The sequence below is a fragment of the Pollicipes pollicipes genome, unplaced genomic scaffold (assembly GCF_011947565.3).
Source record: "Pollicipes pollicipes isolate AB1234 unplaced genomic scaffold, Ppol_2.1 Scaffold_7261;HRSCAF=8764_pilon_pilon_pilon, whole genome shotgun sequence".
NCBI classification, from domain to species: Eukaryota; Metazoa; Arthropoda; class Thecostraca; order Pollicipedomorpha; family Pollicipedidae; genus Pollicipes; species Pollicipes pollicipes.
In genome coordinates this window covers 44142342-44170176 of record NW_023597054.1, presented here as the reverse complement: position 1 = coordinate 44170176, position 27835 = coordinate 44142342, and the positions used below count along the sequence as shown (strand labels likewise).

The following is a 27835-nucleotide window of genomic DNA, read 5'->3' as shown; positions in this document are numbered from 1 at the left end:
GCCGCCATGCTCGTCATGTTGTGTCTGCTGGCCCTGCCCACGCGCTGCCCCGCCGCCGCTCATCAGGCGCTGGTGGACGTCATCCAACAGCACACGGGCGAGTGCTCCGTGCTCACCTTCTCCAACGTGGACATGGCGCCAACGATCCGGGAGCTCAACCGGCACCGAGTCAGCGCCATGAACTTCAAGTTCGTGTCAGAACTGGTCTCCGGCGAGCTGCCGAGGGTGTCGCCGCCCGACACCAGCTACTACGCTGAGGTGCTGCGGCTGTCCTGTCTCGTGCACGTGTTCTGGGGCAACATCTCCTCGCTACTGGGCGACTCGCTGCGCGCCATCGAGCGCCAGAAGACGGTAGTCATCCGACGCGAGTACTTCCTGTTGCACGACACGACGGCCGTTGCGCCGCCGGCCGCGCTCTTCGCGCCGCTCGGCGACCGGCCCCACGTGGCCGTGTTCAGCGACGCCGGCCAGGACGTGAGCCTGCACGTACGCTGTCTGTACTGCGACGGCGGCGGGGCACGTCTGTACGAGGCCGGGCGCTGGACGCCGGCCGAGGGCCTCCGGCTGAGCTCGCCGCTCTTCTTCGACCAGTTCGCCGACTTCAGCGGCCACCGGCTGACGTGCGTCACGCTGCCGTTCGTGCCGTTCGTCGACGTCGGCGAGCTGCCGGACGGCCGCCTCGTGTCGCGGCCGTCGATCGACATTAACGCGCTGGAGATGACGGCGCGCAAGTGGAACTTCACCTATGACCTGCGCAAGCCGTCCGACTCGCAGTGGGGGTGAGTCTGCTGCCGGGGCGGCGACGCGACGCGCCGCCTTCGCAGTTTCGTACACGCTGGGAACTCACGAGGGGTCTTAAACGGCGACAAATGCAAGGGCGACACTTTGAACACCTTGGAAGGTGGAAGGTGGGCAGCCCAGTATTTGTGGGGTCTCAATCGCTAGGAGGCGTCTCCGGCTGAAAGGCTTCCCCAACGCATTATACAGCCTTGTCTTCCGAGTTTCTATTATACCAGTACAATCCCAACGCTCGGACAGCTTTATGAAGCCATCTAGCGCGCCTGCATTACTGATCACCATTTAACTGGGGAACCTCCTCTCCATCGCAAAAAGGATCTGCTCTGTGTCGCACTGTCGCGACGACTGCCTGCTGCTGGCCATGAAAGGGTCTCCTCTTAGCCCGAAGAAGGCGTCCTCTCTGGCCGTCTCATGGACGTACCATCGTCACGAGTGGCTCCTGCCGCACTGTGAACCACAGCCGTCCAGAATGTGTAGATAGCGCCTCCCCCGGGGCTATGTCATGTGCAGCACAGCCTTCTCGTCCTCTTCTCTGTCATGCTATTAGCCGCTCCTTCTGACTTCCGCTGAGCCCCTGACCTGACCCCGTAGCGTGACCATTAGGTGGGAGAAGGAGAGGGAGGAGGCGGGGGCGTCCGCCTCTAAGGCGAGGGATCCTGTCGGCTGCGCCATATTGCGGTGGCCACTTCTGGTCTGCTGAACCGCGCCACGGAAACGAGTGCCTGTGTGCGGATGTCGCCTCTGCATTCCTTAACGACTCCGACGCTGGCTGGCCCCCTGCCAGCCGCGCGGGGACGCCGTCGGAGGTCCCAGATTACACAGTCTCCCACATGAGCCGGTGCGAGCGTGCCCGCTTTATAAAAGTCCGGCCCCCCCATGCAGCTCAGGCGTCATATGTCAGTCTGTAACCCGCAAAAGAGGTCCCAAACATGGATAGCCTGCTGCTGGTGGCAGCGACCGCGCTTAAGGTCAGATGATGTCAGATGGTAGGACGGAGATTGCCGAGGAACACGGCACGTTAAGCTTTCGCCGTACAATTCCGCTGTTGACCCGGAATCTCATGATGGGAGGGTGGTTTCAGGGTTCATGCAACAAGCACTGCTTAGCGTGGGCGCTGATTCCAAAAATCCGTCCGATCAAAATGTTCAGGCTAAATGTTATGAGCTTATCTTTTACGTTTCTAGGGTAAACACGTTGTTGCCGAAAAGGGAGTGCGCACGCACAAAACGTGAAACACCGCAACGATCAAACGCATCACTGAAACCCCGGATTCATAGCGTTCATAGCGCGAAATAGCCTCAGTAGCCGATGCGCTCACATCCCCCCCCCCCCCCCCTGCTGAAAATCCATACAGATCGCAACAGCGTTGACAAGTGGTTGCTGCAAAAATAGGGGGATGACACCGCCAGTTTAACGAGCACGGCTTCCTTTCAGCTTTTGGAATGATAAAAACTCTCCAGCCGCAGTGGGCGTTTGAAGGCTAGCATTCGAAAGATCAGACAGTAGGATAAGCCTTATTCCATAAATAAAAACCGGGAAAATGAAGATATAGTTGGAATGATATTTCGGCAACATGCCTTTATCGAAACAATAGCGGAACTGAATATCTTACATTCACTTCTGTATATATACACACACACACATATATATATACATGTATATATATATATATATATATATATATATATATATATATATGTATATGTTTATATATATATATATATATATTTACGTAGATGAATTTTTAAAAATATATATATATATATCTATCTATCTATCTATCTATCTATATATATATTTATATATATCTATATATATCTATATATATATATATATATATATGTGAATATATTATATTCACTTCTATTGTTTTGATAAACGCATGTTGCCGAAATATCAACCTATCTAAATCTCCATTCTCCTGGTTTTGTCCGAAGAATAAGGCTATTACTACTGTCTGATCCATGCGAACAAGGTTCCTCGCAAATGCACTGAGCAAACCTCGGTTGATCGTGTTGAATTCTGCACAGCGTATTTGCGCTCAACACCATAGCTGTCGAACTATTTGATTAACTATTTGGGTACTGCCAACCTGCGCCGCGTCGCTGTGCATTTGGCTCATAAGACGCTCTGTGGCCATTCAGAAATAAACAAGGGAATTTACATGTGTGAAAAGACACGACGAATTACCGTGTTCGTTTTTGTCGCGGTAGGTTCGCCAACGCCAGCACTATTTTAGCCTCATAAGTTGTTTACGGTCAGGGCAATAAAACACGTCATATGAGAACAACAAGAGCATCGTTTTGAAGGTCTCTTCAAATGATAAAGAATGCGCCCCAAATTTTTTGTCTTAGGTCAAATGTGAAGTCACCAGAGATCACATTAGATCAAAAGCAGTCGTTCAGATAGATGCAGTTAGAACCTATGTTAACACGTTAAGACGGATATTGAGGGCACGGCGATAAGCGTTAAGACTGTGGGTAGTCAATTCCAACCTTTTCTGCTCCCACACATCGGTCAAGTTAGATCAGGTCACCGTTCAAAACTGGTATACCACAAACCTTCAAGACCGATACTTTTTTACATTGTGCTTCTGATTAAGTTTATTCTATCAGGCGCTGCTGTGGGACAACAGTATTCCAGACACAAAAATACAATTTTAGGCTGACCTAGAGGTTATCTGACGTCAAGCTATGCCAAATTTACAGTTTATCCAACTTAAAAACTGAACAGCAAATCTGGTCCATGTGACCACAAAAACGCTTTTCTGTGGTCAGAAACAGTGTACAGATATTCAGGATCGCCAGGAGCCAAGGCCTGCTGTGGAGTATTCGAAGTCTGTGTTCAAAATTGCCTGATGAAATTGCCTATTTTGAGCCCAACATGTGTTTTCCAGAAGGCACCCATAGAGATTGGTCATGATCTGGGCCGAGGTCATGTGCTCTGTGGTCATATGGTGATTGTGCATGTAAGGTAGCACTTTTTTGTCATACACAAACACCGAAACCACACAAAATACGTGTCAATTTGCATTATTTACGAAAAATAGGAAAAATTCATTCGCCTTCAGGTCACTGACCTGGCATATCCAAAGATCTAAGCAATACAAACTGTAGCTGCTATCGTTTTATATTACAACAAGTTTGAAAATGACAGATGACCCTCAGAAAATTGCGTGGACAAAGGTTGTAGAAGGTTGGCCTCTTTGACCTAATCTACGCCACTTGTCTTGGCAGGTCAAATCTTCAAGCCGGCGCGAAGGATGCCAAATTGATAGATTAAGACGTACTACAAATTTCGTGTAGCTGTGAGCGCTCGTTTTTTAGCATGTGCTCGAAAAACCATGGGGGGGGGGGGGAAGTCAACTCCCCGGTCGGCTGCGGGCTGATGTTTTATGGTCGAGCACATTAATTATTCCGGGTTATTGAACCAGGTGGAGCGTAGTCCAAAACCTCGGAGGCATCAGAGAGCGAGGCCATAACACGATTGGGTTGAGACTGCAGCGTACGAGTAGCACAACGTGCTTTAAAAAGCGTGAACTACGAAAGATGAGCGGAGAGGAGCGTCTCCATGTTTGTCAGGACAAGCGCTTGAATAGGTAAAGATTCTTGAAGGCGAACAAGATGAGAATGGCGAACAAGGTGGGAGCGGCCTAATTTGTATGCATAATTTTTTGAGTTTGACGATTTGCAAATTGCTGCCGACATGCACCGGGCAGAGTAATAAGGCAGCAAAATTTCACAAAACCTGTTACAACTGCATTTGTTATGCAGAACCTTCATAACCTCCCTCTCACTATGAATCCCAGTGCCAATTAGAGGAATATGTAGCGTTATTTTGTTTCAGAAGTCATTTTGTTTTTTGTTTTGATAGCTACGTGCTGACCTGAGCGAAACGTGCTACCTTGATGGGGACGTGGTTGCTTTTTACTACAATTTAACACATGATGCTTCAGCTTGACCATACTTTCCTTAAGTCTTATCAAAATAACTTTTCGAGGAGGATGTATCTGTCTGTCTGCAGCCCCTGTCCACTCGCAGGGTCTAATCAGGTACCCTAGTGACAAGTCAAGGTACGGTTTCTACAGGTGTTCGGAGGCAGACACTGCACCCGGCTGCTCCCCCCCCCCCTCAACGACCGTCGCATGACCCGCACGGCTCCGAGCCAGTGCCGCGGAAATACGACGCCTGACCAGCTGTGCTCCTCGTGTGGAGTCTTCAGGAGGCATCCGCAGGATCAAAAATTAGGACAAAAGCCGCGTGATGGCAGGCTGCCCGACTGTGCTGCAGGGCAGCCCCTCAGTGGCCAGGATCCCTTCCTCGCTATCTGCGGAACTAGCAGGGCGCGGCGAAACACGGGTAGGGCCGGAAAGCTGGGGCCGTGGGGTTGCTAATCCCTACTCTGAACGAGTCACAGCCCTTGCGGGGGGTACGTTTGGTCTGGTTCCTCCCCTTTGGCCGGAGAGGTGCTTCACAAGCCTTCCCAACCGCCCGCAGGGTCGTTAGAGCACAAAATCCCACAACCACGGAAGGGTTGTGCCTCACGGAGGTGGGGTGGGGGTGGGGTGGGGAGTATTAATCGTTCTGCACACTCTTCCGTTCACACAGCAGGCTCAGCTAAAGGTTCACAAATACCTTTTTCGCGACGTCAAAATGCCACTGACCGATCGCCCAGTCCGCACCGCCGAGTAACTCAAGTAAAACGTGGGAAAGCACACGTGCTGTGATCGCCGACGGTCATCGATATTTTATTCGTCTTCCGTTCATTTCTTCGGAAGGGTGGAATAGCTGAGCCACGGTAACAAATGCGTGCATCGTCGCAGCCATCTGCAGGTCATCACAGTGATCATGCAAGGTGACAACTGGATGATGATGTGATATTACAGGACAATCCCATGCCTTTATTTACGTAGATGAATTTTTAAAAATCTACATGGATAGAGTGAGTAATAAACAAGGTTGGTATTTGTTTGTTTTTTTCTCGAAAATCTTCTACGAGGTGGCTTTTCAGGTCTTCGAGCCGTTACAACGTTTGTTAGCTTTGGTTCGTTACATTACTCACTCGTTTCAACACGTTACACAAAATGCTTCAAATGACGATGCTACAAAATTTACTTGAAACATGGTATTACGAACCAGGCTATATATATGATACTGTAAAATACGATGCGATAAGATGCGGTACGATGAGATCCGACATGATAAAGCATGATGCTATAAAATTTGTACAAAATCGAACGATGAATCCAATAAATGTTCTAAATGGACAACAGGATGTGCCAAAACCAGCATACACACAAAGATAAATGCAAATAGATTGTGAGTACATAGGATGCGCATTGACTTCCGAGATCACACACGCACGTGCACTTAACATACCTTCACACAGGTAACCAGCATGGGCTTAAACCTAAGGCGCAAAACCTAACGTTTGCGTTTGTAATGCAGTTTTTAATCGCTGAGACGTTGGAGATGAAAATGTTATGGTGGTCAGAGGCAGGCGGGTTCAGGTCCCCGGCGCACAATAAGGAAATATTCGCTTGGTGGTTTCCAATCGGCACCTGGCTAGGTGGAGAGACATTGACATCGAGGAGAGCGTCTCGCTTAGTGAAACTTTGAATACTTTCAGCATGTCCCGTGCTTTCACCAAGTCGTCAATCCGGGGGCAGCCTGGAGGTACCTAAGCCGGTGTGATATGCTGGCCGCGTTTCATACCGGAGACAATCCTGCCGGCAAAATTTATATATTTTTGAATCCTCTGCGCCTGGCACTTGATCGCGCCACCGCACACGTATCAACGGTAAAGATGCTTGAGGCGGCACAGCGGAAGAAGAATTCTGTTGCATCCTCGCACGCCTTTGGCAACATGCTACTCCCACTAAAGCATTGAGTCTACGATCACACCGATAAATTTGATGTGCCGTGAAGGTGAGATAGCCCCTGCATCTATCGTAAAGTGAAAATAACGGATTCCCTTTAAATTATGGTTTTAGTCTATCCGAGCAAAGTCGGCACTGTCCTTGTTCATTTTCGGTAAACTTGTGGTGAAACAAGGCTGAAGCTCGCGAACTGATATTTTCGGGCGATGTTATGGTGTTTCGAGTCCTTGCTTGCTGGGAGGAGCGTGGCTCAGGAGCAGAGTGTCACCTGCATATGAGATGAGGCGTCCATATGATAGGTGACAGGGCAAGTCGTTTGTGAACGGGGTAAAAAAGCGGACCGACTCTGGATCCCGGGGGCACTCCGTGGGTTACTGGTAGGGTCGTCAGTCTTCCACGCATCACCTGTCTCAAACCACTCGTATGACTTGTGAATCAATCGGGGTCCATGCAGTGCCACTAAAGTTTTGTTACAAGCAAACCACGATCAACGCGATCGAAAGCCTTATATAGGTTGTCAGCACTTGGCGAAGACATTGATCCACTGTCAACGTTCCTCACCAGCTCTCCCGACAGCGTCGAGCAAAACGTCCTCAGTACAGAGGCTTTGACGGTAGGCCTATTAAGCAGGGCTAATAATGCCATTGCTGCAGAGATACGTCCTCAGCTGCCTGGAAGCGACTTTTTCGAGACTTTGGGATAGCGCACTTAAGAGAGATGTGGGCCTGTTGTTAACTGACGCAGTTGGGTTGCCTGATTCCGGGATGGGCGCCACGTACGCAGTTTCCACTCGTCGGGAAATACCCGATTTGCGAGGGAGCGGTTGACGATCGCAGAGGATGCGGACCGATCGCAGGGAAGCATCGGCACACTGCTGTTATCGGTACGCTGTCCACCCCCACCGCCCTCGAGCTGCTCATCCGTCGGATCAGCGAAGGTAGTTCAGGGAGTGTAGCAGGCCTGAAAGTGGAGGACGTCATGCAGACAGCTGACGGTTTGGGTGACTGTCCGGTGCACCCTCTCGGTGTGGTAACAACCGGGACCCAACCTTCGCAATATGACGGTTGAACTCGTCAGCCAGATCAGGGTTTCCTTCTAACGGATCTCGATTGGCTGATGACGTCACATCGATTCGTTTGCAAGTAGACCAAAAATTGTGCCGGCCACCAGACGTCATCACACCACAAAGGAAATCACACCTAGCGGCTAAAATGACGCACTTAACGCTGTTTTGACGCTGTGAGAAGTCCGTGTGAGCCTCTGAGGCGCGCAGAGCCAGCCAGGCGTCCCCTGCTGTGACCCGCTCGGTCGTCACAGCCCGGAGTTGCGGGTTACCACACAGCCAGGGGCAGCTGGGCATTTCACGCGAATGACTTTTGCCGGACAGCGACAATCTATAACGTCGTTCCATATTTTCATGAATGCTTTCGCCATCATGTTCACATCATTGGTGTCATGGAGTTGCACCCAATCAGCAGCGTTCGTGGCGTTCGAGGAGTTTCGTCCAATCAGGTTGGGGCCCAAGGGTTGATTGGGGTTAGCTTGTAAGGAAGTGCGCTGTTACGGCCAATCGGTACGAGTGTTTCTATGGCTTGCACTTCAGAAACTATGCAGAGTATGGAAGCTCAGAATGGTCGTGGCAGCATTCATAAATGGTAGCTATCAACATTGTTATAAATGAGTAACGTTCAGAACGTTGCAATGAGCGACTGGGGGACATAGCTAGACCCAAAACGCAACAGGCATTTTCACGGCTGTTTAGCGCCGCTTGGGTTTCGTACCTCATCAGCCCGGCCGCCATATGAAAGCATACGACACCTGTACACGCTATACACTCCTTTGACTCGGGTTTTAATCAGCGCTACCCCCATCCGTTTATGCTATTACCCTTTAAAACTGTTGGCAAGGTTTCCGTGCTCGGTGTAATGACCTGCTTGAACGACACGGGTATGAAAGACTCGGCAGCGTGACCAGCGACGATTGTTTGCTCCCTGACACTGCTGAAGGCATAGTTTGAGTGATTCCCTCATATGTGCTTGGCGGCATTTAGTGCTGCACCGGCTTGGCCGTAAGAATATGTGCGTTACTCTAAGCCTTTTCACGTCATGTGATCGGTTGATTCTAATTTTTAGCATGTTGTTCCTTTTGCTTTTTAGCAACAGCACGTTTGTTAAAAAATCTGTGAGCAGCAGTCGGGTATGAAAAGGGCGGGAAAGGCTGCCACTGGGTACAACCCACTTTTCGTCAGAGTCGCAACGGATCTACTCCGTGGTGCCACGCGGAAACATTGGCTTGCACATCGGGTATCAGTCACTGTGTCATTGCGGCTTGGTGTCTCATCGACTTGGTTACATGCCGACGCAGCAAGGCGCCTGCGTTCGCTACGCGAACATTTGTCACAGGCTGTAATTAGCGCTGTATTCATCCGTTTAAGTTGTCAATTTTTAAAATAATTAGCATGATCTGCCTAATCGGCTTGTTAGCTTGCCTCCAGCACAGGGGTGAGAGCGAGGCGGGGCGGGTGAACAGCACCACTGTTCTATTTTAGTCAAAGCGGCAAGTGTCTACGCGGCGGCTTTCGATGGGTTACCGGCTCGGCCGAATTGATATCTGGGACTCAACTTGCTTATGCTATGGAAAGTGTGATAGAGGTTTTCATTGAGATAACCCCTATCTTCATAGGGGATGAAGTTTTGGACCAGAAGACATCTGGCCTTCAAGCTAGACCAGTCATCAGTTAAAGCTTTAAAAGGTTACCATCGAGAGACAGAACGATTTTTTTTGGGGGGGGGGGCGATTGTCAGGGCATCCCTTCATATTTGATTTCGGCTAAGTCGTTAAGTGAGAAATGTTTTGCAAAGGCGGGTTTCCTCCTTCATGTTTCCTGGCTCAGCGAGTTGAGATGCGACAATGAAATGGCTGATTGGGAAGTGCCAAAGCAACAGTCGGCACAACTTAAAATCATCTCATTAATCACGCAGCAAAGCGGGCGGGCCACACATGTCTCAATAATCATCTGAAGACAATGTGTCCGCCTGTCTGCCTGTTTGACGTCTCTAGTCTTTTGAGCCGTGTGCACGTTGAATGGCGGGTCGCTTGGAAGTGCAAGTTCGACGCGGCGCGTGTGCGCACGGGCCGATGTGTCAGAGAGAGCTTCGCGCCTATGTGGTCAACAGGTGACAACAGGTGTCAACAGGTGGCGCCTCGCGTGGCGCGTGCAAATGGCTTCTTTCAGCCCATTGGCTCTGCACAGGCGGCCCGAAAAAGCGACCGTCGCCAAAGCCGACGAGCGGCCGTTAGAAACCGCGGCCGCATCTCGGCAATCGCCGATGTGCGGATAGGTCGCAGTAATGTTCATAAGGCGAGCTGAAATATAGCGAACGCGGCACAGGCATTGGCGGTCAGAACATTTTATTGAAGCGTTTGGAGTGCATAACAAGGTCCAAGGTACGACAGACATTTGAACGGCAGTAGTTGAAGCTCAGCACCTGTTGATTCCAACCTGGAAAGCAGACGTATGATGATTCAGCTCGACGCCCTGGATAACGTGTCGCGGCTGTTATGTGCTGCTGAGGTCTGGTGTTTCATCAGCTTAGCAGCAAAATTGTGTTATACGGCACCTCCGCGAGCTATTCAAGCATTTCACTCAGGTTTTAATCATTACTACCCCCCTCAGTTAACACTGTTACTTTTTAAAACTATCGGTACGGTTTCCGTACTCTGTGTAACTACTTCCATGAGGCGGGCATGAACGACGTGGAGGCGTGGCCAGGGACCCCTGTTTGTTCCTTTGCACTGTTTTAGCAATGTAGTGGGCCAAACAGAACAGCAGCCATTTTGGCGATTTACCGATATGCGCGTGGCGGAAATTTGGCGCTGCGCTTGTTTGGCAATGGGAATACTTGCGTTACCCGTAACTTTTGTACACGATGTGGGTGGTTAGCCCCGATTTTATTTAGAATGCTCATATCGGCCCATGGTGTAAATAAAAAAGCAACAGCACGTCTCCCTTAACTTTGTGTCAACCTGTCAACAGCAGTCGAGTATGAAAAGGGCAGGAAGGGCTGCCAGTGGGTACAACCCACTTTTCGTCAGAGTCGTAACGGATCTACTCCGTAGTGCCACGCGGAAACATTGACTTGCACATCGAGTATCAGTCACTGTGTCACTGTGGCTTGGTTTCTCATCGGCTTGGTTGCATGACGATGTGGCGAGGCACCTGTGTACGCTATGCGAACGATTGCCTTGAGTCTGAATGAGCGCTGTATCCGTCTATTTATGCCGTCAGCTTTTAAGATTATTGGCATGATTCGCCTAGCCAGTGTGTTAATTTGTCTCATGCACAGGGGTACGAGTGGGGCGGGACGGGTGATTGTCAGCACTGCTTTATTTCACAAGTGCTTTTTGTGACGTCGAAATGCCACTGATCAATCGTTCAGTCTCCGCCGACGAGCGATTGGAGTAAAGGTGGGAGAGCGCCCTTGCTGTAATCGCGTACTTCCCTGGTGCAATGATCAGCCACTACAATTTCCGCCCCTTGCGTCAAAATGATGACTTCCTGTCGTGAAAATGATTCTAGGCGACGTCTTTCTGCGCACGCGGATCGACGCTGGTCGTTTATAGCCAATGGAGCTAAAATTGAGCGTTTCATGAATGAAAACTTACAATGGGAAAGTTTTCCTTCAGCTGCTGCCAGTTTCTGGACAGCGGCCTTGCTGCAGTCGTACTCATGGCCCAGCCGTCGCAAGGGTTGTTGGTGCTGCGTGTTAGATCCTCCTTGGTCTTCTGTGCGTTATGGCTTCCGTTGTGTGTGCTTCCGCCACATCTTTGCTTTGTAGATGCTCGATACTCTCCGTGACTTTAACTGTTTCTTGTTGCACATCCAAAAGTACGCTTCTCAATTGCATTCTTCAGGTCATGAAGTGTCACTGGAACTTTCGCGGTATCACTACAATTAATTGTGTTCAACGCAGAGCGTTACGATCTCGGCTTTCACGTCTGTGCTGCACGGCTGCATGGTACTCAAGGCCATATTGATACATGCTGGCATTTGAGCAAACATGAGGAAAAAACGGCACTAGCTTACTTTTCTGGGTATGTGCATGTGTTCTTGTTTGCTCTTTGTTGACACCTACCGAAGGAAATAAGAACGTCTGTTTTCCTGAGACCTCCCTATATATATATATATATATATATATATATATATATATATATATAAATTAATTGTAATGTAATTGTATGTAAGAACACAATTAATTGTATATATATATATATATATATATATATATATATATCTTCTGTGCGTGTATATATATATATGTATATATATATATATATATATATATATATATATATATATATATACATATACATATACGTGTGTGTGTGTGTGTGTGTGTGCGCGCGCGTGTGTGTGTGTGTGTGTGTGTGTGTGTGTGTGTGTGTGTGTGTGTGTGTGTGTGTGTGTGTGTGTGTGTGTGTGTGTGTGTGTGTGTGTGTGTGTGTGTGTGTGTGTGTGTGTGTGTGTGTGTGTGTGTGTGTGTGTGTGTGTGTGTGTGTGTGTGTGTGTGTGTGTGTGTGTGTATGTGTGTGTGTGTGTGTGTGTGTGTGTGTGTGTGTCTGAATATCTTGAATTTTGTTTCATACATGGTTTATTTTTTTAAAACAACGCGGGTTCGAATTTAACGAAGTTTTTGCGCTTCGAGTTCTCCACTTTCGTTTTCATGTTATCGTTCGGGTTAGAGAATGTTTTTGCAAAATCACTCATACATTCGTTGGTATCTGATGGTCTAATGTTTCGAGATCATATCTCATCATGGAAATAGATAAATGAAACAAATGACAGGTTTCAAACATTTAAGGAGACGGAAGTTGTACAACTATGTTGTCATGTGATTTGCTACTGCGGAGAGGGCAATCGGTCCTATAACAAGAGACAATTATTTACGTGATGACAAGTCTGCACCTGGATGTATGTAAAACTAACCAGCAATATTAAAATATCACCGGAAAAAAATAGCCAAAATCACTGGACGGCGACTAACGCCTGATACCCAGAAATTTACGCGTTATGGAAAAGTTTGCTTGTTCGTTTAGGGCTGGAGAGAATTCATTACAAAATGTGCGCCCCCAAATTTGAAAACATCTTCTGTCATCGCGTGTCTAGAGGATGTCAGTGTTGTCCGTCAGTTTCTGTCGCATTGTTGTCCTGTCATGCGCGTTTTACGGTGCTCCGAGGTTACCTAGTCGCATAAGTGTCTTGTCAGGCGTCGTAGGTCATTGCGCAGACGTGCATTTAAACATTGTTCTGACCGGACAGGACTTCTTCCGAAATTAGTACGATCAAACAGACTTCGGTGAACAATGGTTTTTCGATTCTTGTTGAAAAAGTTGCAAAGACTGCACGGGAAATCATCTTGTGACATGTAAATGACGTGAACGACCACACAAGAGACCTCATCATTTGCTATTGCAGTAGACGACTCAGGACTTTCTTATTGGAAACAGTGTGGACCAGCCTAGCCAACTCAAGTGCACTGGTACGGGGAGGTCAGTTCAAATCACAAAGGCTGCAAACATCGTTTAATTCACCACATTTTTGGATATACGACACTCCCGAACCTTTCGCGACGGAGCATCACTGGAGCACATGCAACGCGCACATGGCGGGACATTAACGCGTCAGCAACGGACAGACAACACTGACATTTTTTGGACATGTGATGACAAGACATTTCGAAATCAAGACGCCTCCAAACACTTGTTTATAAATGAACTTTTTCTAGCCCTTAACAAGCAGGCAAACTCTCGAACAGCCCTCAACACGCACCCGGCCGGCGTGCTGAACACCCCCCGCTCGGGCGGGGGTCAGTTTGACCCACGATATCCCCAAAACAAGGTAGCTATAGACACCAAATTCACAGGATAGAGTAGTCTGTCCGTGAACTCACTTGAGTCAAAATTTGAGGTTCTTAGGTCATGGTCTTGGGTCAAATAAGGTCAAACAAGATCAAACTCCAGATTAGTGTTTCAAGTGCCCTCAGAGCTCCTCATGCAACCGCTGTGAAGCTAGATCCCCGTTCTAAGCAAAAGGTCAATGAAGTCGGTGACCTTGCCCAACCTTCGTAAGACCAAGGCTACCAAATACCTGGGAGATTGCTCCCATTTTGCCACTCGAATAAGCGTCAGGGATTACGCTAGACCGTATGTTCCTAAAACATAATGTTGACCCGGGTCATTTTAGGTCAGGATCTACTCTGGCCTCTAAAAGTCCATGGAACGCATCTGTTGCGGTCCCCGTCATTAATAAATTTAAAATGAGCACCAGAAACTACCCCATGAATCTAGGGTCTCGAGAAAAAGCAGGTTAGTTTTGGCCTCGTTCTGACCTTTATACCTGACCCTAAATCAATGGGATTGGGTGAAATTCTTAATTCAGACGGTTGATTGCCAAGAAACTACCGCAGATATATATGGCTTCGTCTAACACTCTGCTGTTGCATCACATTGAACGATTCCCTAGAAATGCCCTTCGCCGACGGCCATGGCCTGACTTTGACCTGCCGTACGTCAGCGACCTTACAAGGTACATCCATTTCTTACTTAAAAAGATGCTCTACTTAGTTCTCTATAGCTATGAAAACTTTGGCGCGGCTATGCCGCGCCGTCCGGAAGTCATTCTGGAATATCTTCCTCTGGTTAATTTGACCCCCAGCCGAGCGCGTGTCGAGTTACTGGGCATTGGATGTGAGTTACTGTTATGCGATTGCGGCTATGTGTCTGCGTAGAGTTCTTCCAATGGTAATGCATTGTAAAGAACTTCATGTAATGGTCTCACAACCATATGAATGTTTGCCTTGTTCATAGTAAAATATCCATGACATCGCAATGTATATACAACCCAGTCTATGACCAATCTTTATACACAGCCGCTTGGTACGGTACTTCATGTAATTCAGCAGCCGCGGTCCACTATCGATTTCACCTGCGGGTGTTGAGGGTGACACGCTGAGCTTGCCGTCTCGTCGCCGGCGAACAGTGGGCCATTCATCAACCACCTGTCAGCTTCGCTCCTTCCACACGCCATATTTGCGCCTATTCAGGCTGACTATCTGATCTGGCCCGGTCGGCACCGTCGTGTGCCTGGATCCATGGGCCTGGATGTGCCAACTAATCTGGCTCGGTCGACACCGTCGTGTGCCTGGAACCGTGCGCCTGGTTGTGCCATCTGATCTGGCTCGGTCGGCACCGTCGTGTGCCTGGATCCGTGCGCCTGGTTGTGCCATCTGATCTGGCTCGGTCGGCACCGTCGTGTGCCTGGAACCGTGCGCCTCGATGTGCCACTTAAATTCGGAGATAACATGGAAATGCCGCAAACAAAAACAAACGGACGAATTGCTGCAAAGAAGGATACGTATAGGTAAACAACGCTCAGCGCGGTGGCATAGCGCTCTGACGGCGTGGATACAGCGTGAGCACAGACGTACCGCCCTGTCGACCGGGGCACGGAGGGAGGACAGATAATGTACTGCCCTGTCGAGCAAAGCAGGGAGGGTCATGCTGGAAAAATTAGATAGGCGGTATACCGATACATCGGGCGGGTGGGAAGGGAGGGCACAAGGCACACCGATCTATTGGGCGGGGTAGGAAGGGAGGACAGACGGAATACTGATTTATCGGGCGGGGTGCAGAGGGAGAGCCGGAGACACGCCGCTCTGTCGGGCAGGGCGTAAAAGGACACACCTGCAAGGTGACAGGGTGGCAAGGTAACAAGGGTGGCAGGGTGACAAGGGTGGCAGTGTGACAAGGGTGGCAAGATGGCAGGGTGACAGGGTGGCAGTGTGACAAGGATGGCAGGGCGGCAGGGTGGCATGGTTGCAAGATGATAAGGGTGGCAAGGTGACGAGGGGGACAGAGTGACAGGATGATGAGGGTGGCAGGGTGACAGCGTGATAGGGTGCAAGGTGACATAGTGGCATGGTGACAGGGTGGCAGAGTGGCAGGGTGGCAAGATGTCATGATGACAGAGGAAGTACTGCCTGACAGGTGCGGAGGCAGGGCGGGCAGTGCACTGCCCTATCTGGCATGGTGCAGAGGTATACGATCATATGTCACAGATATGTGACACATGATCAGAATGTCACAGGGTATCTCTTTATACCCTGTGACAGAGCGTCACAGGCGTGACGCTCTGTCACAGGGTATAGAGAGACACACCACCAGCAGGGAGGGTGATCGAGGAAGAGCTGGCGGTGTTCTGCTGCCGTACAGGGTGCAGAGGGCGAGCTGATGATGTCATACTGTTGGGCAAGATGCAGAGAAAGGGCTAACGGTTGTACAGCTCCGTCCAGCAGGTACAAAGCAAAGACGGAAGGCATGCCGTTTATTCGGGTGGAGCCCAGAGTGACAATGAACCGCTCTGCTCGGCAGTGTGCAGCTGAAGAACGGGCGCTGGACGGGCGTGCTGGGAGAGCTGATAAACGGGACGGCCGACTTCTCGCTGGTGCTCACCCAGAACTACGCTCGCAGCGGCGTCATCCGCTTCATCCGCATCTACGCCATCGACCCGTTTGTGTTCGTCACGAGCCCTGCTCAGCCGCTGCCGCAGTGGCTCTCCATCTTCCGACCATTCGAAAGTAAGTGTCTCCTTACTCATGTGTTACGTGGATGCTGGCTTCGTGCTGTGCCGTGCGTATCTGCCGGGCTGGAGCGAGCGGCCAAGGTCGGTGTAAAGGCTTTGTGCTGTGCCGTGTGTATCTGGTGGGCTGGGGCGAGCGGCCAAGGTCGGTGTAAAGGCTTTGTGCTGTGCCGTGTGTATCTTGTGGGCTAGGGCGAGCGGCCACGGTCGGTGTAAAGGAATCGTGCGTATTCTGTTACAGTTAATTATGTCTTTTAGTCAGGAAACACAGGCTATTGGGTTTGATTATGCATTGGCATGCTTGAATTTTGTGGCTGTTTTTATCCTACATAAGTAATTTCAAAACACCCTCATATGCCCACCCGAGCAGTAGAATTAAATTTTTTACCCGCTGCTGCGTCATCCCGGCATGAGTTCACCGGCCTCAGCATTAATTATTCTGGCCTGTTTGAGCTGCACCTGGTAAAATAGCAAAACCTGCATGAAAAGGCATCCCGTGATGACTGGACCGGTGATCGAATGGCTCACCTTTCAGCTATCGTAACCGCTCATGCTGGGCTGCTTACCCCACACCCATCTCTTTTTGAACGTTTTTCGCAAACCCATTTGATGGATTGATCATCAGCTAAGGTGCATGCAAGCAAAACCAGACGCCATTCCTCTAGACCTCATGGACATTCAGCTCCTTTCATCAACAACGCACTAAGCGTAGCCGTGCAATAAATCAATGTCACGCTCTTCATTCCCTTGCATCGAAAGCTGGAAGGTTATCCGATAAACGGGAAAAGGCATGCCATCTGCGACGTTACGGTGATCCCGAGTGCCCGATGCGGTGCTACATGACGCACAATTACAAATAAAGCGATCTGGAATGTTTCACATTCTTTGGGTGTTATGCTGGAGTTAAGAATGTTCTCAGCCATCAGTTAAGGTGTAGAGAATTAGTCAAGTTGTTTATAGCGTCAACGATGTTTCAGGATTTACCCGCAGTTGCCTTTAGAACAAATTTAGATAACATGACTTCTCTAAGCTTTGGGAACCGGTATCCTCCAATGCCACAAGCAGCAGTCGCTCCAGTGCAAATACACAAATACACAATTTTGATTCGCAAAGCTGACATGCATCCGTGTTCATTACTTGTTCAGATGTAGTGAGTGAATGAGTAAAACGAGCGAACCAACGTAGTCGACCATGCGGACCCCTATCACATTCCGTTTGTTTGCTTGCTGGCATGTAATTCGTGAATTCCTCATGATCTCGACATATCGATGGGGCAACATCATCGAGCAACATTTCATCAGAATTGCTGGGGAATTATGCACTGCTTAGGCCTAAGCCTGTGTTAGAGCTCACAAAACTGACTCATTTAGAAAGCTTATCACCCTAACATTCAAACACAATGTTACATTCGATGCGTGAGATCGTGTAAGATACTAATATATAGAACAAAGGCAAGTGCTATTTGGTGGTGGGGGGGGGGGGGTAATCTGATGCTGGGTTCTGTGGAGGGAAAGAGGGAAGCTGTTGGAGGGTCCTCAAAGGAAAAATGCAATTCTGTAGTCGCATCATGACGTGAACATAAAATCGTGGTTACTTGATACATGGAAGCCCTTCAGCCCCTGGTGTTTCAGCATTGTTAGTTCAGAGCTCTTATAATGGATTGTCGACGATCAACGTACCAGAAAGTGGTGGTTTAACGACGTTTGTAAAACAAACATCGGTTATATGGCCATTACTCCACGTTTCAGCTGTGATTGTGATCACGAGGTGCGCTTGCACATAAGCTGTTCGTATTATTGCTTTATGCCAGTACACATGTTTTACCTACATGAAAACTATGGCGTGATCATAAGCAAACTTGAGACGTCGTGAAAACATAAGCAACGCTTGCTCTACAATGTCATTCAGTCATCTCCTCGTCTGCTGAAGGCCCATAACTCAGTACAAGAACTCGGAACTCATAAGGTCAAAATCTGTTTTGCTAGTTTTCACATACTCGAAAGCACGTCATAACTCGGCCACGGTTCCGCCCAGATATGGCCTGATGCAGCGCGGATCGAGCTGAGACAGAGGCACTGACGCGAAACCATGCATTCGGAACACATATATAGATGAAGAAATAACGTCAATCACATCTAATCTATATTATGCACACTTTTTGTGATATTTTGCCTGAGTTCAAAGACTACTCCGAGATCGCTCTCAAAACACCGGACGTGTGCGTGTCTGAATGTCGACCAGTTCAGAATCACACTCATCACCACGCCATCATCACCCCATCACCACTTTGCAGTCCACGACGTGGCGAAATGGCTCGGTTCAAACGAGCACTTGCAATGTACGCTATGCCTTGCATGTCTACCTGATTTCCAACTATGCAATGACCTTTATTTATATCGCTCATCCATAACTGCTTTTCATCCATGCATATTGTGATTGCATCTCCAGCCCCGCAACACATGCAGCACTGCATGTAGCATTTCAACACCAATATATATACGTACATACATATATATACATATATATATATATATATATATATATTTCATAATAATGCTCACACGTGCCATTGAAGAGGTCTAGATGTCGCGAACAATCTCGACAACAAACGTGTTGACACCAGTATAAATGGACCGGGACGAAGTGAAGGTGTTCATACAGCCACATGTCAAGGACACCCAAGCTGTAGTGCGCGCACCGTTTTGAATGGTGCCGATTTAACGTGTTGGCGTGTTTTGTTTACGTCATTGGCGACGATGAGTCGACTGGTCGGCCACGCCGCCTGCTACCTTCGGGAGATCTATGTAGGTGCGTGCCGTCAATATGCCATTCAACAACAGTCTACCGACTAATGGGGCTGTTATAGCACTCAAGGTATTACATTGTCATAAAAAGAATGTGTTGATGTAAATGCGTTAGCACTTTGCGGTACAGTACCACGGTCATCCGCGGAATAATAATACATGATCATTTTGCTGATTATTGTTGCATATAACAGCTATTAAAAATGCACATTACACAGAACGTTTGAATTTTGTTCATTAATCTGACGATCATTATTTGTGTTTGCATGATCTGAAATCATCAGAGGTGGCTATAAGCTCAGGTATTCTTTAATTTCCAGACAGCTTTAGGCGATGCAATGTCATGAGGTCAGTTAAGTGCACATCTATGTAGGTGAACCATGGCATGTGGCTGAGGATGTTGTCGTGCGCACCCGAGTGCTAAATGCCTGCAATATCTGGCCAAAGGGTGTTTCGGATCAATATTGTAGGCATCGATCCTATCTTCCCCAGCGTCATAATTTGTGGGAACATGGCGGAATGGAAGGCGAGGGCGATGCGCGGGTGACAGTTTGCCAATGTATGACGCCGGCGCCAGGACGCCGCTTTTGGAGCCTCTCCATGCACCGCAACGGGTGCATTGATCGTGGCACACGTGATATCCATGCTAGGCGCACGTGACCCTCTCCGTGACCTATCCGAGGCGTGGGAAGCTTGCCGGTGTGACTAAGGCAATGGCCCTAGTCCTTCACAGCTGTTGGCAAATGGTATCATCAGAGATGCTATATACGGGTATACACAATGCATACACTTAGTATGCAGCGTGCATGTGCCTAGTCCACGGATGGAACCAGTTGCCAAGAATCACGCAAGTGCCGCAAATCGTGAAATAATTACGCGTGTGAAACGTGGAAGACAGCCGCCGCCCGTACGTCTGCCTTTGTAAGGCCCCGTGTGATACCAGGCCACCGACACCTGCATCCCATCTGATACCAGGCCATCGACACCCGCATCCCATCTGATACCTGGCCACCGACACCCGCATCCCATCTGATACCAGGCCACCGACACCTGCATCCCATCTGATACCGGGCCACCGACACCCGCATCCCATCTGACACCAGGCCACCGACACCTGCATCCAATCTGATATCAGGTCACCATCCTCCTGCTCCATGAGAGAGCAATTCATCGTCCCCATCGCCCCATGTGACAACAGATCACCGTCCCCTCTGCACCACGTGACATCAGGTCAGCGGCCCCTCCGTCACGTGACCGTCTGATGCGGAGAGTCGCTGGCAGGGGACTGGAGTGGGGTCGGGCCGGCCGTCGCGACAGCGCCGGGCTGGGCAGCTGTTCGGTGCCAGTGGCCGCGGTGCCCGCACGCCCTCCCGCCCACTGAGCGGTGCGCCTGCTCCGGCAGCGCCGCTCTGGTTGGTCACCATCGCATCCACGGTCATCTCCGGCTGCCTGGCCTTCATGTTCACGCGGCTGCACCCGCAGCCCGAGCGGCGCTTCTCGCTCGGCCTGTCCATCTTCAACTCGTACGGCGCCATGTGCGAGAACGCCCAGCACCGTCTGCCGGCCAACTCAATCGCCGCCCAGGTTAGCACCGAGCCAGAGTCGTCTGCCGACCAACTCCACCGCCGCCCAGGTTAGCACCGAGCCAGAGTCGTCTGGCCGCTCAAGTTTGCACCAAGCCAGAATCGTCTGTCGGCCAACCCCACCGCCGGCCAGGTTAGCACCAAGCCAGTCATCTGCTGACCAACTCCACCGCTGCCCGGGTTAGCACCGAACAAAAGTCGCCTGCCAACCAACTCCACCGCCATCCAGGTTAGCACCGAGCCAAAGCCGTCCGTCGGCCAACTCCGCCATCGCCCAGGTTAGCGCTGGGCAGAAAATTTACAGTTCTGTGTCCTCCACAGCAAACAAGGATATTGGTGCGCGTGGCGGTATCACCATGATGTTCTTGCTTTCGTCATCGCTAATAAGCAAAGCCACCCGGAAGGGCAGCAGTTCACCAACAGCACATAATCCAACTCGTGCACTTTGATCAATCACAGTATATTCACGAGCATGACATATTATGCATGCACGTGCGAACCATAACGCAAGGGAAGTACCTATGCGCATGTATAAGCGCCGTGGTGATCATCCCTATAGCAATCATGGCCTTCATCACAAGTAGCGCGGAACACCCAATGTAATACCGCCTTTCCGCCGTGGACAACATCCATTAGCATCGCAGCAGGCCTGCTCGCACAGGCACACACACGCGAATACAACAGCAAATTGACTCAGCGGGGGACTGAGGCAATGCGGCGTAGAGGCGACGCACGTAGCGTTCAACCTGCCACCCTGCCCCCCTCCCCCTTCTCCCCAGCTAGCACGCTGTAGTGCGGCTAACAGTGCAAACCCCGAGAGCGAGAAGGGGGGAACGGACTAACCCGGTAAGCTCCGCCGATTGCTCCGACTCCCCTAACCCGGTGGACTCCGCCGGTCGCTCCGCCTCCTCTAATCCGGCTGAGTCTACCCCGCCGACGTGGCAGACCAGGTTCGAGTCCGGGCATACGACATGCGAGTCTGGGCACACGACATGGTTCCATGCAGACTCGTGTGACGGGAATCGACTCATGTATGCCTCGGAACTGCTCAGATAAGACACGCAAGAGGAACGTGGAACAAACTGACTCCATCTTTGAACTCCGATTCTGTCTTAAGACGTATGTAACGAAGGTCCGGTTCATTCAAAATTTGAGGAACACACGCGACTTGTGCTGTAATTCCCACGCTACTCGACTTCGCACGCATCCGAATTATTCCAACGATGAACAAAGCAATTACACGCACGGCAAGCTTCTTACCTTTACGTTAAGCAGCCCATCGCCAGCTTAGCTTTATTGCCACATCACCATTGCTTTATCGCCACATGCCAGCGTACAGGTTGCTGTGTCGCGAGCGGACAATACTTTGCATCACACTTATGTGTAACGTATTTGTTCGTACGCACAATGTCGTAGGAAAATCTTCGTATGACTTCTGTCACGCAAGCAATTGTGCCCAACTAATCACATGCAAATCTTATCTCTGAGAAGTCAAGATAACGGTTTATAATATTTGAGCAATTCATATATAAGAAGTGGCACGGAGCACAAACGTGAGGACAAAGCTTGCGAGCCGATATTCAAGATGACCGACGGACGAAGAAGTAATCTAATCCGTTCAACCAAGCACAAATGTAAACGGTATTCATCCGTCTGTAAATGCAAGATTAGCCATAGCAGTGTGCGCCAAATCCATGAATTAGGGGGCACCACATACAACACAAGAGTGAAAGCCTGCTCGTGCATCCTGCGGCAGTCCAAAGCACAGCGCGTGACTAAGACGCAGACAGCTACCCCGTGGCTTACCGAGCGTTGGCCTGGAGCGAGCTAGAAGCCGGGCTAGAAGTGCTGGGTCGTGGAAGATGTGATGAACGATGAAAGCCACGCCACCTAATATGGAAGTGACATGTCGGCCTACCAGGATTTGTATACTGCGTTAGGTGCAGACGTGCCTGATAAAACGAGACTGCTACCTACTGAGAGTCCTGTCGGAAGCCTCTGGTATGGTGGCGTCCAGATCACTCAAGGGGTGCTGCGCCTGATAATATGTGTCCGAGCCGCTAATACGTGTCCGAGCGTGGCCAGTGTGACCAGAGCCATGTCCTGCCATAGACGTCAGGGGCCGCTGTCATGCATGTCAGAAGTATGCCCCAGCGGTGGCTGTGTTTCTGACCATACCTGACAGTCCAATGGTGGCTGTGTGTTCTGACCGGACCTGACAGCCCAACGGTGGCTGTGTGTTCTGACCGGACCTGACAGCCCAACGGTGGCTGTGTGTTCTGACCGGACCTGACAGCTCAATGGTGGCTGTGTGTTCTGGACAGACCTGGCAGCCACACATTGCACCGACGAGCCACTTGGGCCGCTGGAGGAGCGAACGTCTCACTCGGGGGTCGCACGGAAACCCCTTAAATATGTCTCAGCTAGGGCCAATCAAGGTCTTCTGGTGTTAAGTCAAACAGGAAAAATGAAGGGTCGGCTTGGAGGCTACGTCCAACGCTCAGCTGGAGTGCCATATTCCCCGGTTACTGACTGTCATTGGCGAAGAAGTGCAGCGCGGCAGGCTCAGGGCAGGACAGCGCGGCAGGCTGAGGGGTAGCAGAGCGCGGCAGGCTGAAGGTAGAGGAGCGCGACAGGCTGAGGGTAGGAGAATGCGGCAGGCTGAGAGCAGGAGAGTGCGGCAGGCTGAAAGTAGCAGAGCGCGGCAGGCTGAAGGTAGAAGAGCGCGGCAGGCTGAGGGTAAGAGAGCGCGGTCGGTTAAGGGATAGGAGAGTGCGGCAGGCTGAAGGTAGGAGAGCGCGGCAGGCTGAGGGTAGAAGCTGAAGGTAGAAGAGCGCGGCAGGCTGAGAGCAGGAAAGTGCAGCAGGCCGAAGGTAGAAGAGCGCGGCAGGCTGAGGGTAAGAGAGCGCGGTAGGCTAAGGGTAGGAGAGTGTGGCAGGCTGAAGGTAGGAGAGCGCGGCAGGCTGAGGGTAGAAGCTGAAGGTAGAAGAGCGCGGCAGGCTGAGAGCAGGAAAGTGCGGCAGGCCGAAGGTAGAAGAGCGCGGCAGGCTGAGGGTAAGAGAGCGCGGTGGGCTAAGGGCAGGAGAGTGCGGCAGGCTAAAAGTAGGAGAGCGCGGCAGGCTGAGAGTAGGAGAGCGCGGCAGGCTGAGGGTAGGAGAGCGCGGCAGGCTGAGAGTAAGAGAGCGCGGTGGGCTCTCTTACGAATTTACGAAATTTACGAAAGTACGAAAAAAAACGAGTACGAAATTCTGTCCTGCAACGTTGTTGGATACCCTAAACACAGGTTAAAAGGTCTCTTTGCATGGCTCTCATTAATGCAAGCTTGGGTGTTCACCAACAGTTTGTGAACAGTTCACGAACCACTTTTCGTTTGTGTTATTCGCAGCTTCACACTGTCGACCGGTCAGCTGTCCGCGAACACCCCCTGCTCATGAACAGTTTGTTCGCATCGTACATTGATAGAAATCGGCGAATACTAACCTTACGTTGATGTACCTGAGGCGTGATGTCCTGGCACTCAACAGACTTTTCTCGGCTGGTGGTGGCTGTACTGCATCATCATTCTCACCGCCTACAAGTCGTCGCTGGTTGCTATGATGACGGTGCCGTCATTTAGCAAGAACATAAACTCGTTGGAGGAGCTGGCGTCCAGCAGCTTCTCCTGGGGCATCACGAACACGTACGGATCCGACCACATCCTCTTCCAGACCTCGCCGATGCCCGTCTACCAGGTGAGGCGCCACAGTCTTTGGAGCATGCGGATCACGGGGTCCTTGTGGGCACGTTTTGGTGTTTTGATATAGGTTGAAGAAACCAAACGTCCCCGTGGTTACATGATGTGCAGTGTTACTTACGCGAGAATATATGCGTAATATATTTAGAATGCATGGATCATGCAGCTATTAATACTTAACAGCCGGCATGCCCAAGTCGAACGTGGGTAGCATATATAAGACAGTTTTGCTATTATGCACGCCACTACCAAGACAGAGTCGAGACACGCTTCAGAGCAGACCAGTCCGCCCTGGCTACACACCGTCTGATCTGCAGTCCATCTTTGGAGCCATGATAGAACATTGTCAGAGTCGAACTTGCCTCAACCGATTTCTCAGCTGTTTTTCCGAACTAAACTCTCCAACAGTTGGTTGAGATAGCGAGCCGGCTGACCTCTCAAAATGATCGCCCAAAAGGTTTGAACGAACTGTATCTAAGCACGAACTCATTTATGCAATGCCACTCAATTCAGGAGAGAGCATTACGCAGCTGCGCCTTGGTCCAATGTCATTCCACCCACCTCCCAACTTCTTGATCGTGTTCAGGGCGGGTTTTCTAGCTATTGTAGGGTCCGTACTGACTGGCATGGATCAGATTTCGCGCAAGCGGTGTCGTGTATCATGTGTGCAAACCACGTCCTGATTCCCGCCTTGTCTGCGCAGATAGTCATTTCCTTGGAACCGACGTTCTTTTGTTTGAAAATGTTCATTCGTGCTAACCTTTCACGTCATCTGAACATTGTCACACATAAGCGTGAGAGTAGCGTGCACTGAGCTCTGGCGGACGCACAGTAGGCCTCAGTGACGTTGGTGTAAGACAGGCGTTACGTGTTGTCACCTCCCCCAGTGGTCATCTGCATTACGTGTTGTCACCTCCCCCAGTGGTCATCTGCATTAGTCAACCCTCCCCCATCCGCCTTTAACGGCCTAAAGCTCGATACGCGGAGAAAGGCGGCGTGACGGCTGTGCTGAGCGGTGGGAACTCCCACCGAACGCTCAGAGACGCCCGGCTCAGAGTGGAGGTGGGGTTGGGGGGGTGGGGGGAGCCCGGCGTCACCCTGCACGGACCGGACCGGTGGGCGGTCCACGCCCCTCATCTGGCACTCCCACTGAACACTCAGAGACACCCGGCACAGATTGGGGGTGGGGGAGCCTGGTGTCAACCCTGCACAGACCGGACCGCCGAGCGGTGTCTGGCACTCCACGCACTGGGCAGTGGGCACTCCACTGAGCGCTCAGAGACACGTGGCTCCGAGTGGAGTGAGCCTGACGTCATCCGGCACGGACCGGACCGGCGGGCGGTCCACACCCCTCGTCTGGGACTCCGCTGAACACTCAGAGACACGTGGCTCCGAGTGGAGTGAGCCTGACATTACACGGCACGGACCGGACCGGCGGGCGGTCCACGCCCCTCCTCCTGCTTCGCCGCCGGCTTCCGGCTCTGGTGGCGTGTCACTGGAGCCGGCCCCAGGGCCCGCCGGGCCGGCTCACGCGTGATATCATCAACCCCCGCGAGGGCGGCCGTGTGACTTACACCGGCGCTGGGGCGTCACGCAAGGCCTCGGTGCATAACATGACGCCTGCGAAGGTTATTTGCTGTGCCCGTCAGGTGGACTGTGGGGGGTGCGCATCGCTAGCGCGCGGCGATGGCGCATTTGCTTGTGATTAGGTGCACAGTGCGTGAGTGAACGTTTGGAGGGGGACAGAGAGCGACTATGACACACGTGCGTGAAGTGTAATGACCAGGTGCAGAGCTTCACGAATGATCGACATCCTACCCGCAAATTCTTATCTACGTAAGCTGCTAGGGACATGAAAACGGAATGGATAAGACAGTAGTAATTAGCCTTATCCTCGGAAAAAACCAGCAGACTGGAGATATAGTTGGGTTGATATTTCGGCAACATGCCTTGATCGAAACAATAGCTGAAGTGAGCCATCTACTATTATTTCGATAAATAGCAGAAGTGAAACTCCTGCTATTGTTTCGATAAAGGCACATTGCCGCAACATCGACTCATCTATATCTCCATTCTCCCGGTTTTATCCGAGGAGTAAGGCTATTACTAATGTTTTTATCCATGACGTTCGTCCATAATGTTCGTCGCAAATGCACTGAACAGCTTACGGCGACGGAATGGCTAAAACAGGCGCCATGGAGGAAACTGCACAGCATTAAAAGGAGCGATTTAACGACCAAAGTTATGCAGTCATCTCCGCCTGCTCGGCGCAACTGCTGAGAAAAAAATCATGACGTACCTATCTGCTATGTCATATGAAGGCCACAGTACAGTCCATGAAGCGTGTTGCCTTAATTTCGAACCGGGGGCGTGTTACCGGAGGCGACATGACTGGTTTGGTCTGACCTCGCTAACGCTGGTCTGACGCTGGTCTGACCTCGCTAGCGCTGGTCTGACGCTGGTCTGACCTCGCTAACGCTGGTCTGACGCTGGTCTGACCTCGCTAGCGCTGGTCTAATGCTGGTCTGACCTCGCTAACGCTGGTCTGACGCTGGTCTGACCTCGCCAGCGCCAGTCTGACGCTGGTCTGACGCGGCGCCCTGCGCTCCCGCAGCGGCTGTTCGCCTCCATGCAGTACCACAACATCGAGGACTCGTTCGTCAAGCTACTGACCGAGCGGTACGCCTTCATTTCGTGGAGGTCGAACCTGCAGGCGTTCATAGCGGAACGGTACTCGGACAGCAGCGGCCGACCGCTGGTCCATATGGCCAAGGAGGCCTTCTCGCCCGAGGTGAGATGGGCGTTATTCGCATGCACTCAAGCACACTGTAAAACTGGGGCACTGACGCCGATCTTGTGTGTTCTTTAAAACAGATCATCATGTTCGTGATGATTTTTCATCGTTTTCATTCTGCGGGAAATGTTTGTAAACATTTGAAATGTCGCGGAAAACATTGATGGTAACATGAATGCTCCGAATGTTTTCAACATCATTCGAGTCATTCTCGTTTCCGATGGCTTGTCTGGTTGGGAGAAGCCTCTGCTGCCAAGCACCATACTGCTTGACCCTCTAAACTGCCACGCAGGACGCTCTAGAGCCAACGGTAATGTATGTGGTGTTGTACTGCTCGGTGATGTTTGTAACGGCGATGCGGTATTCGTGTTCTCACCCCTCTGTGACTTTGGCTATCGCGCTAGCCACGGGCTGCAAAATGGGGCGGTGCGGGCGTCATTACTACCCTTGGTGCAGCTGAATGCCGGTGACATCACCAAACCAATCGTCCGTGATGCCTGGCGATCGGAGGGCATTCCCCGGTCAAAATCCGCCCCACCGTCCGCCGACAGAACTTCGCCTGGGCTTCCGGCCGAAGGCGCCGTTCGTGCACAAGTTCGACGCGGTGA

The 27835-nt window shown here is 50.8% G+C and overlaps 1 protein-coding gene across 1 annotated transcript; it reads left to right on the top strand.

The window, feature by feature from the left end:
- Window positions 1-15: 15 nt before the first annotated feature.
- On the top strand, window positions 16-27835 carry LOC119111499 (glutamate receptor ionotropic, kainate 4). Its single transcript, XM_037235316.1, has 6 exons — window positions 16-779; window positions 16106-16311; window positions 20520-20701; window positions 24225-24431; window positions 27048-27224; window positions 27779-27835. Exons 1-6 carry the CDS (start codon window positions 16-18, stop codon window positions 27833-27835), a joined length of 1593 nt encoding a protein of 530 aa, XP_037091211.1.

What these genes read in the sequence shown, in the direction of transcription:
- LOC119111499 (XM_037235316.1), top strand. Translation starts at nt 16, where the DNA reads ATGTTGTGTCTGCTGGCCCTGCCCACGCGCTGCCCCGCCGCCGCTCAT. An exon ending in CCGTCCGACTCGCAGTGGGG is followed by an intron (nt 780 to 16,105) that starts GTGAGTCTGCTG and finishes TCTGCTCGGCAG; the next exon opens with TGTGCAGCTGAAGAACGGGC. An exon ending in CGCCGATGCCCGTCTACCAG is followed by an intron (nt 24,432 to 27,047) that starts GTGAGGCGCCAC and finishes GCGCTCCCGCAG; the next exon opens with CGGCTGTTCGCCTCCATGCA.